This window comes from Malaclemys terrapin, chromosome 4, assembly GCF_027887155.1.
Source record: "Malaclemys terrapin pileata isolate rMalTer1 chromosome 4, rMalTer1.hap1, whole genome shotgun sequence".
NCBI classification, from domain to species: Eukaryota; Metazoa; Chordata; order Testudines; family Emydidae; genus Malaclemys; species Malaclemys terrapin.
In genome coordinates, this window is record NC_071508.1 from 131,533,584 (window position 1) to 131,546,168 (window position 12,585).

General features: G+C 40.6%; 1 protein-coding gene across 2 annotated transcripts in view; it reads left to right on the forward strand.

Moving 5' to 3' along the window:
- The window catches only part of LOC128836054 (cytoplasmic dynein 1 heavy chain 1-like), an 80,937-nt gene that overhangs the window by 55,965 nt on the left and 12,387 nt on the right, over window positions 1–12,585 (forward strand). Inside the window, exons 52-66 of one of the 2 annotated variants that reach the window (XM_054026067.1) lie at window positions 41–236; window positions 1,209–1,323; window positions 2,492–2,707; window positions 4,791–5,003; window positions 5,179–5,306; window positions 5,851–6,004; window positions 7,595–7,741; window positions 7,830–7,980; window positions 8,220–8,470; window positions 8,685–8,819; window positions 8,931–9,025; window positions 9,173–9,347; window positions 9,893–9,968; window positions 11,586–11,746; window positions 12,200–12,311. In XM_054026067.1, the coding sequence (XP_053882042.1) occupies window positions 41–236; window positions 1,209–1,323; window positions 2,492–2,707; window positions 4,791–5,003; window positions 5,179–5,306; window positions 5,851–6,004; window positions 7,595–7,741; window positions 7,830–7,980; window positions 8,220–8,470; window positions 8,685–8,819; window positions 8,931–9,025; window positions 9,173–9,347; window positions 9,893–9,968; window positions 11,586–11,746; window positions 12,200–12,311 (2,325 nt within the window). Of the gene's footprint in view, window positions 1–40; window positions 237–897; window positions 1,094–1,208; window positions 1,324–2,491; window positions 2,708–4,790; window positions 5,004–5,178; window positions 5,307–5,850; window positions 6,005–7,594; window positions 7,742–7,829; window positions 7,981–8,219; window positions 8,471–8,684; window positions 8,820–8,930; window positions 9,026–9,172; window positions 9,348–9,892; window positions 9,969–11,585; window positions 11,747–12,199; window positions 12,312–12,585 lie in introns of both variants that reach the window. The other variant, XM_054026066.1, reaches the window with a different exon arrangement.

Consider the following 12,585-nt stretch of genomic DNA (forward strand, 5'->3'; position numbering starts at 1 on the left):
TCCTTTCTCCTGCTCGATCTGGCTTGACCACTGTGATTAACTGTAAAATCAATAAAGCAGCAGCATCTGGTAGAGGTCCATTCTATGGCCAACCCACCTGCAGCAGTGAAGCTAGCACTAGAGTCCATCTGTCTACTATTGGGTGAAAGTACAACTGACTGGAAACAGATACGTTCCATCATTATGAGGGAAAACTTCATTCCAACTATTGTAAACTTTTCTGCTGAGGAGATCAGGTGAATAACTGCAGGTACCGAGCTATTGCTGGGAATATAAATAAATTGTTTTATTTCTCTATTTTCACAATAGAAATCTTACTAGTAGTCACAATTGGTGATGTTAGGGTTTGGTTTCTACCTCACAAAAAGCAGAATTCATCTCGTGTGTGTGCAGAATCTCCACCTTTTATGCAGAGAACTAAATATCAAACTCTGTCATATATTCATGAAGATGATGATCTATCAGGGAGAAAATGTGCATCTCAGAGCTAAATTTTCCTCTTAAAATTTTAAAGTATAGTCTGAGTAGCACATACTGCCATCAGAGCACTGGAGTATAGACTATTCCCAGTAATTGAACTTAAATGTCTTTCCTTATCAGGGCTGGCTCCAGGGTTTTGGCTGCCCCAAGCAGCCAAAACAAAAAACAAAAAAAAAAGTCGCGATCGCGATCTGCGGCGGCAACTCGGCGGGAGGTCATTCACTCTCAGGCGGAGTGAGGGACCGTCTGCCGAATTGCTGCTGAATACCTGGACGTGCCGCCCCTCTCTGGAGCGGCCGCCCCAAGCACCTGCTTGAGAAGCTGGTGCCTGGAGCCGGCCCTGTTCATTATTTCCCAGCAGTAGCCTTAAATCCCTGACTGTTGCATGCTGAATACTTTTTTTCATCCCCTTAATAGCTGTGAGCTCTATAAGGAAGACGCATCTTGTTGAAGTAAGAGCAATGGCCAATCCGCCTGCTGCAGTAAAACTGACTTTAGAATCAATCTGTCTCCTGTTGGGTGAGGAGACAAATGACTGGAAAAAGATCAGACCAGTTATTCTCAGAGATAATTTCATCAGCAGCATTGTCAACTTTAATACTGAAGATCTAAGGTATTGGTTTTAGTTTATCTACTGTAGTAAAGGGGCAACTTCCTCTCAGTAACTCTGCGCTGAGAGATTCAACACTTGCGCACATGCTGTGTCAAACATAACTCTTCTTTTGCAGTGATTCCATCCGGGAAAAAATGAAGAATTTCATGTCAAATCCAAGTTACAATTATGAAATTGTAAACCGAGCATCCTTAGCATGTGGTCCACTGGTAAAATGGGCAATTGCACAGGTAACTCCTCTGCAGTAGATGCGCCAATGTAGAATGCTTCAGTGTTATGTGGGAAATCTAACACCTAGTGATAAGTACTAGTTCTATGGTGCTGGAAATATGCAAGGACTCAGAATACGCAGACTTCCATCACTCAAAGATCTATGGAATCTTGTCTAGCTTGCTATTGTAGTGGTAAAAACAGTAATTGGTCTCAAGTGAATGCACAGAGTAAGGTGCTGAATGTTCTTGCATATCTGGTTAACTGTTCCGTGATTAACAGGATCTTGCATTACATTTCATAAGAACTTGTATGTAAAGATTGCAACCCTACAACTTATTTTCAACTGTCTTTTGAAAAAGAATCTGTTTTTAATAATAGTGACTAATGGCTGGTCTTTTTGCTCTGTAGCCAGTTTTGTGTACGCACAGACCAGATTTTGTTGCCTGGTTTGATCTCATTTCCTCCACCTGACAAGGGTGGGGAATGTTGTAGAGTAATGTGATCATGTCTTATTGAGGGGAGGGCATCTAGCTCTGAAATAATGTCAATGGCAAGCACAGATGGCATCTCATCCAGCCCTATTCAAAGCCAAGGTTGGTTATTTGTGGGTGTAGGCTTTGGCTGAGGGTTTCCGGGTGGGATTTTAGATGGTTGAGTAGTGTGCCGTTATGGGAAAACGGGAGGGCTTCTTCGGTGGGGGCAGGGGCAGGCTAATCCTAGTGTGCAGGGAAAAGGATACACTAATTTGGTACTTACCCCATAGGGTAAGCTTCCCTCTTCTAGCCTTCCAGACTCATTGCAGGATCTCCCCTGCCTTCATCCTACACTCCCTGAGAGAGAGCTCTAGCATCATCGGCAATTGTCTCTGCACTGCACGATTGAATTTGAAATTTGATTGAAAACTGGAGGCTTCCCAAAGAACATCATTCTCGCTTCAGTGAGATGAATAGTGCAGTTCACACCTCTTGGCTGTTTCAGGCCACCTGCAGACTCACAATAGTGAATCAGTTTAAGTAGAAGACTAGAAACTTAAACTTTTTAAAATGAAAGCCTGAATTCCTAAAATCCTGAGGGGTGCCCTCAATCCATAAAAAAAATTATGCTTGCTGACTTGCATGGTCCCAAGTCACGTGGTAAGTTCCATTCTAGAAAGTATCTGGAACTGACTGTTCACATGTTTCACAGCTGAATTATGCTGATATGTTGAAGCGAGTAGAACCCCTCCGCAATGAACTACAGAAACTGGAGGATGATGCCAAAGTCAATCAACAGAAAGCTAATGAGGTAGAACAGATGATTCGTGATCTCGAGGCCAGTATTGCTCGCTACAAGGAAGAGTATGCAGTGCTGATTTCAGAGGCTCAAGCAATTAAGGCGGACCTGGCTGCAGTTGAAGCAAAAGTGAGAATCCTTAATGTACCATTTTGTCCATTTTACTGACTTTTCTTTGATGTTTCAGGGGGTGGGAATAGTGGCTTTGAAACATTCTGTATACCTTTCTAACACAGAATGCTTTAATGGCCTCTCTACACAACAGTTTGCCTTTCAATATGTTTCCTCCTTTTGGACTTCTCACAAAGAGCTTTGCCGACCATTGATAAACAGACCAGAGTGAGGATTGCTCTTCCAGTCACTGCCTATGCTGGCCTGCCAATTAAATTGGCAATCTGTCTGATTAGGACTAGGCAAGCAGGTGGGATGTTACTCAACCAAGGAAAGCTAGCATAGGTGAAGCAAAGCCAGTCTTTCACAAGCACAAAATTCACCCATTAAAATGATCAGTTTTGTAAGTCTCAAATGTGTTTCAGAGGAATTGTGATTACTTAATGTTTTTAATAGAGTTGAGTGTATACCTTTTCTCATATTTTAAAACTACCTTGCAGGGTAACTGCTATATTAATGTTCTCTTCAGACAAGACTAGTGAAGTCAGGTCAAACGGTCCATACAAATGTCCTCTTATTTTTTGGTTCCTTGAGCTGCACTGATGGAATCATAGAAATGTAGGGCTGAAAGTGAACTCGAGTCCAGCCCCCTTTGCTGCAGCAGGGTAAAATAAACCTCGTTCATCCTTGACAGGTGTCTGTCCAATCTGTTTTTTAAAATGTCCAATAATGGGAATTCCACAACCTCCCTTGGAAGACTACTCCGGTGCTTAACTACTTATAGTTGGAAAGTTTTTTTTTTTTTTCCTCATATCTAATCTATATTTCCCTTGCTGCAGATTAAGCCCCTTGCTTCTCAACCTACCTTAAGTGGACATGGAGAACAATTGATCAGTCCTCTTTAGAACAGCCCTTCACATATTGGAAGACTTTCACCGTGGTTGTCTTTTTCTCGAGGCCAAACATGCCCAGTTTTTTAACCTTTTCTCATAAGACAGGTTTTCTAAACATTTAATCATTTTTGTTGTCCTTCTCTGGAATTTCTCCAACCTGTTCACATCTTTCCTAAAGTGAGATATCCAGAACTGGACACAGTAATGCAGCTGAGCCCTCATTGCTGTATAGACTGGGACCAGTACCTCCTGTGTCTTACTTACAACACTCCTGTTAATACGTTCCAGAATATTAACCTTTTTTGCAGCTGCACCACATTGATCACTCATATTCAATTTGTGATCCGATATAACCCCCAGATCCTCTTCAGCCTAGCCAGCTAGATCCTAGCCCAGGGGTGGCCAACCTGTGGCTCTGGAGCCCCATGCGGCTCTTCAGAAGTTAATGAGGCTCCTTGTATAGGCACCAACTCCAGGGCTGGACCTACAGGTGCCAACTTTCCAATGTGCCAGGGAGTGCTCACTGCTCAACACCTGGCTCTGCCACAGGTCCTGCCCCCACTCCACCCCTTCCCGCCCCCTCCCCTGAGCCTGTCGTGCTCTCGCTCCTCCCTCTCCTGCCCAGAGCCTCCTGCATGCCACGAAACAGCTGATCGGGAGGTGCAGGGAGGCGCTGATCCGCAGGGCTGCCGGTGGGCACTAGGAGCAGAGGGTGGGAGGGGGGCGCTCATGGGAGGCTGCTGACATATTACTGTGGCCTTTTAGCAATGTACATTGGTAAATTTTGGCTCCTTCTCAGGCTCAGATTGGCCACCCCTGTCCTAGCCAGTTATTCCCTGTTCTGTAGTTTTGCATTTATTCTTTTTTCCCCTTCCTGAATTTCTCTTGTGGAATTCAGATCAGTTCTCCAATTTGTCAAGGTTGTTTTGCATTCTAATCCTGTTTTCCAAAATGCTTGCAATCCTTCTGTCCCTTTCCACTACCAGAACCATAAAATTCACAGCCCAAGAATACTAACAACCCAACTTCCAGAGTTGTGCATGCACTCATAGTTGTTTTCTGGACATACGTAATTCTGAAAATTTGGGTTCAAAGTCTGGTGTGTTGGGCACACTTGTCTGTCCGTATAGGTTGCAAATGCGATTAATTATGGGAGCCTTCATTTTGAATAAAGATGTACATTATATTGACCATTCCTTAATTTCTAGGTAAACCGTAGCACTGCTCTCTTAAAGAATCTGTCTGCTGAACGTGAAAGATGGGAGAAGACAAGTGAAACCTTCAAGAACCAGATGTCCACTATTGCAGGAGACTGTTTGCTTTCAGGAGCTTTTATTGCTTATGCTGGGTACTTTGATCAGCAAATGCGACAGAACTTGTTCACTACGTGGTCCCATCACTTGCAGCAAGCAAATATCCAGGTAAAGATTGCTCCACAATTACCAATGTCATGACTACCACAGGTGTTAACATTGATTGTAATGAGTTACTGCTTCATAAAGGGGAAATTACAAGGTGTTCACAAAAAGTAAAGATCAAATTTGATCAAACTTTGGGCTCTCTTTGGGCAAGTAATAATAATGTTTTACTCTTCAGTTCCGTACAGACATTGCAAGGATAGAATACCTTTCCAATGCAGATGAGCGTCTTCGCTGGCAAGCAAGTTCTCTACCTGCAGATGACCTGTGCACAGAAAACGCTATCATGCTTAAGCGGTTTAATAGGTACTTCATTTGTACGATAAGTACAGAATGTATGGGGATAAACTTAACAATGGATCGGTGCACAGAACTCCCACTGAAGTCAATGGAATTTGCACACACCTATCAAAAGGAAAACTTGATTGAAACTTTATCATCCAACTGAATATAAATGCTTTGAGAGAATTTTGAGCGCTGTCTGATATCTACATAGTACCCATGTTAGCAAATTAAATGCAAGTCTTAATAATCTCCTTTGCTTGTGTTTATAAGCAAAACAACTTGCATTTTTAGTGTACTTCACTATTATACCAACTTAGCTCAAACTGAAACTGTTAGTCTGTATTGACTGAAACAGTAAAGTATCCTTTTGATAATTGTATCTAGTTAGATCATTTAACTATGTTATCTTCTCCAAACAATGACCATGATCTTCCATATTTCATTACATGAGCCTACATTCTCCAAAAAAGGATTTAGAATATTAACTCAACCTGAGTGGACTAAATGGCTTCTATCAGAAGCCTTAAATCAGTCATATGACGGAAATATTTTTTCACTAACTTAGGTATCCACTGATCATTGATCCTTCTGGACAAGCCACACAGTTCATTATGAATGAATACAAGGACCGTAAGATCATTCGTACTAGCTTTTTGGATGATGCTTTCAGAAAGAACTTGGAAAGTGCACTGAGATTTGGTAACCCTCTACTCGTCCAGGTTAGTCTCTTGTTTACATAAATTAAAAAAAAAATTGTGGTTGTATTTCCCAGGAAGTACTCTTGAAATCTTCTCTTGCTGGGGCTTAGCAATAAAACTACTCTGGCAATTCTGTGCTTTTCAGGTATTGAATAAATGAAGGTCCTTGTGTAGACAATGGATCAAAATGCAGCAAAGATCATCTTCCTTACCTGTTCTAACCACATTGCTTCCTCTCTCCTACCATATCAAGGTCAAATTTAAAGGCTTTTCTCAGGTGTGCCCCTTGCTACTTAATAATTTGTCACCTATTGTGCCCCTTCTGATTTGACTATCCAGTCTGCTTGTCCACTCCCCTTCAGTGGCTCTTTACAAACCATCCCTTCTGCACACAACAGTCCGTACACTGATCTATAATGCTCCTGTTTTAAAAAAAAAAAAAAATCTTAAAACTCACTTCTATGGATGTCTGTCAGTGTTGAAATAGCTAGGTTGGAGCAGATGGGAGAAGCCAGATTGGCTTGGTGAAAATACAAAAAGGCAAATGTATGCACGTATATAAAAAAGTACATCTGTTTTAGAGATGGCACCCATTTCTGTAGTATCCAAGCACCTCACAACACCTTAAGACAGGGGTGGCCAACCTGTGGCTCTGGAGCCACATGCGGCTCTTCAGAAGTTAATATGTGGCTCCTTGTATAGGCACCGACTCCAGGGCTAGAGCTACAGGCGCCAATGCGCCAGGGGGTGCTTGCTGCTCAACCCCTGCCCCCACTTCCTCCACCCCACACAGCTGATCGGGAGGTATGCGGAGGGAGGAGGAGGTACTGATCGGCAGGGCTGCCGGTGGATGGGAGAACTGATGGGGGGCTGCTGACATATTACTGTGGCTCTTTGGAAATGTACATTGATAAATTCTGGCTCCTTCTCAGGCTCAGGTTGGCCACCCATGCCTTAAGAAATAAGGTTATATTATCCCTATAGCACAGATGGTAAAACTGAGGCACAGATTAATTTACTTTCCAAAGGTGTCGGTCTCCATCACCCTCTTATTGCTTGTGCTCTTAAACTGTGAGGTGTTTGATGCAGGATTCAGGTAGCAATGGTAGCATCACTTCTGATTGGGGCCTCTTGGTGCTACTTATAATCTGATATCTACACAATGAAAACAGAAAAATTAAGAAATCCAAACAGGAAACGTTACTTAGGTATGTAGGTTTCAGAGTAGCAGCCGTGTTAGTCTGTATCCGCAAAAAGAACATGATGCATCCGAAGAAGTGGGCTGTAGTCCACGAAAGCTTATGCTCTAATAAATTTGTTAGTCTCTAAGGTGCCACAAGTACTCCTGTTCTTGTTACTTAGGTATGTAATCCATCATCCAAAATGTCTGAATAGTACTTGATCCTAAAAATTAGCTTATTGTATGGGGAATAACATTGGATTAACAATCGTTACACACATGACCAAATCTTCATGTGGATTACTACTAGACCTTTTCCCAAGCAGGGGAAAAAATGTGATCCAGATCAAACTTTATTCAAGCTTGTTCCAGCACAGGTCCATTTTAGCTACTGTTGTGTTCATTACTCTCACAATTGTATTGCTGTTTAGGATGTGGAGAGCTATGACCCAATTCTGAATCCTGTGCTGAATCATGAAGTCCGGAGAACTGGAGGTCGAGTGCTTATTACCCTGGGAGACCAAGATATTGACTTGTCACCGTCCTTTGTCATCTTCCTCTCCACCAGAGATCCAACAGTAAGGAACGCTTACAAATTTGTTTAGCTTTCAGCAGGGCAGAACACACATTAAGCCGACAAAATGATCCTGATATTTATTTTGATAGGTTGAATTTCCCCCGGATCTCTGCTCTCGTGTTACGTTTGTCAATTTCACAGTAACTCGCAGTAGTTTACAGAGCCAGTGTCTGAATGAGGTCCTGAAAGCTGAAAGACCAGATGTTGATGAAAAACGTTCTGACCTCCTTAAACTTCAAGGTAAGTTTCTGAAAAATCAAACCATAAAAATGAGTCCTAATTAGTCAGAATTAGAGAATAAACTTGACAGTCACTCTCTTACTAATATACAGCTATTCTTTTTATAGTTGAGGAATGTGATATTTTGGAATGTTCTGTTTCAAAGCATACAGGAGATATGACAAATGGTATAGAATAAAATGTTTATATAGGTTATATGCAATGCGTGTGATCATAGATCTCAATTTGTTTTACTTAAGGTGAATTCCAACTGCGTTTGCTGCAGTTAGAAAAATCTCTGCTACAAGCTCTCAATGAAGTGAAGGGACATATTTTAGATGACAAAATCATAACTACTTTAGAGACCCTAAAGAAGGAAGCAGCAGAGGTCACCAGAAAAGTAGAAGAGACTGATATTGTCATGCAAGAGGTGGAGACTGTATCTCGGCAGTATTTGCCACTTTCTACAGCATGCAGTAGTATCTACTTCACAATGGAATCACTGAAACAGGTTAGATAAAAAACCAAATTTAATCCCTTTCTTCTCACTAGAAATATTCAGTACTGTTAACATTTTTTTCAAAATTATGCTGTACTGTTTAAATTCCAGTTATGACTACATAAGTACATCATGAATTGCAATAACCTCAGTATTTGTCAAACAGTGGGGCCATACGTTCTAAACTCTCTCTCTCTCTCTTTTTTTTTTTTTTTTTACTCTTTAGATACACTTCTTATACCGGTATTCTCTCCAGTTTTTCTTGGACATCTATCATAATGTCTTGTATGAGAACCCAAATTTGAAGGGAATTACAGACCATACCCAGCGTCTCTCAATCATCACAAAAGACCTCTTCCAGGTTCAGTATAGAATTTTCATAGACATTGTACTTAGCAAAAATTCTTGTCCTGTGGAAATCTGATTAAGGCTCTTTATAATACAACTAACCGATTACATTTTGTTTTGATAGGTGGCTTTCAATAGAGTAGCTCGTGGCATGTTACATCAGGATCACATAACCTTTGCTATGCTGTTGGCCAGAATTAAACTTAAAGGCACAATTGGGTAAATGTTTGAATCTTTGCTTTTTGAGATGAATCTCAGTTTTCCCATTTACATACATGAAAGCTTTGTATTTGGTGCCTTAAGGTTAACCACTACTTCAGTTGAAGACAGACACTTGGCTAAAATGTACTCTACTTTTAATTTAAGGGAGCCTACGTATGATGCAGAATTCCAACATTTCTTAAGAGGAAAAGAAATTGTACTCAGCACAGCATCTCTCCCAAAGATCAGTGGACTTACAACAGAACAAATGGAAGCTATGATGAGATTGAGGTGCCTTCCTGAGTTTAAGGACCTGGTTTCTAAGGTTCAAGCTGATGAGGCAAGTATCCTGCTTAAGCACTGTCACTGCACTACATTTAGGTCAGACCTATGTTGGGTACTTGCATGGCCCCCCATTGCTATAATATGAGTGCCTCACCATGTAGCCAACCTCACAACACTCCTATGAGGTAGGGAAGTACTGTTCCCATTTTACAATTGGGAAGTGAGCCACAGACTAAGTGGCTTGCCAAGTTTACACAGGAAGACTTTTTGAGCAGGGATTCTAACCTGGGTTTTCCCTAGCTAGTGCTCTAACCCCAGGAACAGTCTCCCCTTCTGTGTAGAAACTAGTATATAGTTTCAAGCATTGGGTTTTATTTTACTTAAGTGGACTTCCAGTATCTTCAGTAAAATGCAGTATGTTTTTAGTTTTGGTTGGGGTTTTTGCTGCAATAAAACCCCCAGTCAGTATCAAGACCTTTATAATGGTAGGCTCTGTATCCATATGTGTATAGAAAGTCCCTGTTCTGAAGATCTTACAGCTGGAATGGAATCCTAAGTGTCATGTAAAATGCATCATAATTAATATTTCTTTCAATACAGCAATTCTGTATCTGGTTGGAGAGCAGTTCACCAGAGCAGACTGTGCCATACATTTGGTCTGAAGAAAAACCTGCAAGTAAGTTCAGTTACACTTTTACCCTGGCAATTGCCTTGCTACCAATTTAAGTCTTGAATAGAATAGACCTTCATTGAAGTCTTAGAATTTAGCACTTATGAAAACTGCAAGTCTGATAGGATTGAAAATGGAAGTCTTCAATCCACAAAACAATTGCAGCATGAGTAATGACTGTGCAGCCTGTCCCTGACTCTACCCTACCATGGGGTCTTTGCCCCAAGATGGGGCATTGTCTTGATATCCCCCTCAGACTGCCCACAAAAAGGTGTCAGTTACTTGGTATCAGAATTTTTACATGAGTGCAGTTTCCTTGCAAATGTAAGTAAAAGAGGCAAATTCAAATAGTCTCTTCAAAACACTGTTAAAATTGGCTCCAGTGTAGTCAGTGTGGTGCCCTGCAACAGGAACAAACTACCCTACAATTCATTGTACGTAGACCGTTGAATGGGCATCTGTGCCTTTTGGTCATTGCCAGCCTGGTCTAACTCAGTGCTCTGTAACAGTCCTCTGTAAAAGGCTCTCTTATTACAAGTTTTGCTGACCTTGCCTGGTCTCCTGGTAGAACTATTGCTACCTCTGCGCGCCCTCTCCTTCCCCCCCCCCCAACTTCTGTATTAGCATGAACTGTTAAGTGTAGATATTTGTAGGTGGCTAGAAAGAAACTAAAGCTCTGGATTGGAGAAAAATTAAAAGAAAACTGCCACTCTTTTGCTTAATCTTGCCCATCTGTAAGATCACATGGGACAGCACTTGTAGGCAAAATTTGTTTGAAATAGGCTATTTATAATGAGTATTTCTTTGACACAGCTGTCTAATTGCTATAAATTGTTACTAACCAACTTTTTTTCTAAAGGTTGCTCACTTTTAGTAGCTGCTGTAAAACTCTTTGGCTATGGGATCAGAATTTGCATAAGATAAACTACACTAATTTCCCGTAGTGCTTTTATCACTGGAGCATATAGGTTTCAAATGATAGCTAAACAGTCAGTAGATCTGGACAAAATCTTAACAAGGGATACTGTCAAGCTAAAAATTTTCTATTACAAATAACAGCTTAATTATTTGCCTTAATAGTCTAGCATTCTTCATGTGTTATGTATTACACAATATTGCCACACTTTAGTTACAGATGCTACAGGAAAGCGTTTTTCTTTGCTGAAATATCTAGAGAATTCATGGCAACACTTTTATAGGCTTTAGATTATGTATATGAACTCATTGCGGAAGCATCCAAAGGCCCTAATCAAATTAAGGTACTTTTGTACTAGACATTGAAGAGCTCGCAACCTGAAAAGAGTACTACTGTGTGTAAGACTAATAGTCACATTGATAGATATGCCTAGGTCAGTTTAAGATAACCTTCTTGGGACAGAGTTAATTTTGATCGTCAGATTGATTTACGTCAATTACCATTATGTGAATTTGAATCTAGAGTCCTGCATTTAGCAACTGGCATCTCAGTCTTTAAAAGCTGTAGTTGTTTTGCCAAGTCTTTTCTTTATTCTCCAATTATTTGACTAACACAGTTCAAGGATTGGGAAGGAAAGATCAAAATGTTGAGTTATGATCTGTTAAGCTTCAGGAACAAACACACTCTTTTTTTTTTTCTCATTTTAGCACCTATTGGGCAGGCCATTCATCGTTTACTCTTGATCCAGGCATTCCGTCCAGATCGTCTGCTGGCCATGGCACATGCCTTTGTTTCAGCAAACCTTGGCGAATCCTTTATGTCTATTATGGAGCAGCCATTAGATCTGAAACACATTGTAAATAATGAGGTAAATTATAGGAATGAAAATACTTTAAAACATGACATCGTATTGAGGGCACAAATCTCTGGTGGTGGTGGCACATCAGACTGCTTTGCCTCAGTTTGAGGAAATGGGTGTCCGTTATAGGCTTCAGCACTGAAAGAAGAGTACAGTAACTCCTCACTTAACATTGTAGTTCTGTTCCTGAAAAATGCGACTTTAAGCGAAACGATGTTAAGCGAATCCAATTTCCCCATAAGAATTAATGTAAATGAGAGGGTTAGGTTCCAGGGAAATTTTTTAGCTAAAACTATTGCAGTATAACCCAATTTACTAACTATGCTGAACAGTTTATTACAATAGCATAAGGGATGAAGGGAATTTATCTTCCCCCGCAGATTTGGGGGAGGTGCATAATTATCAATATGGCTTATTCTTGTGGTAATTGTGAATGTTTTGTTTAAATGTCTTGGATTGTAGGTGAAACCTAATACTCCTGTACTGATGTGTTCTGTACCTGGCTATGATGCCAGTGACCATGTTGAAGATCTTGCCACTGAACAAAACACACAGATTACCTCTATTGCTATAGGTAAGAATACATTATTGTTAGGTTCGGCAGAACTTGACTTTCATTTTTTTTATAATTTTTGACAGATTCTGATGTTTGGTTTAAGAACACGTAAAGGTTTAAAATTTTCAATGGAGGGAAATCATGGTGGGGAGACAATTTATTTAATGACAGACATTGAGATTCAAAAAGTTAAAGCTTTATCACCATAAACACAAATTGTCAACATCACTTGTCAAAATATACAAAGTAAATATCCGTAAATCTGTCTTCAAGCAGCATTTTTCTTGTTTGG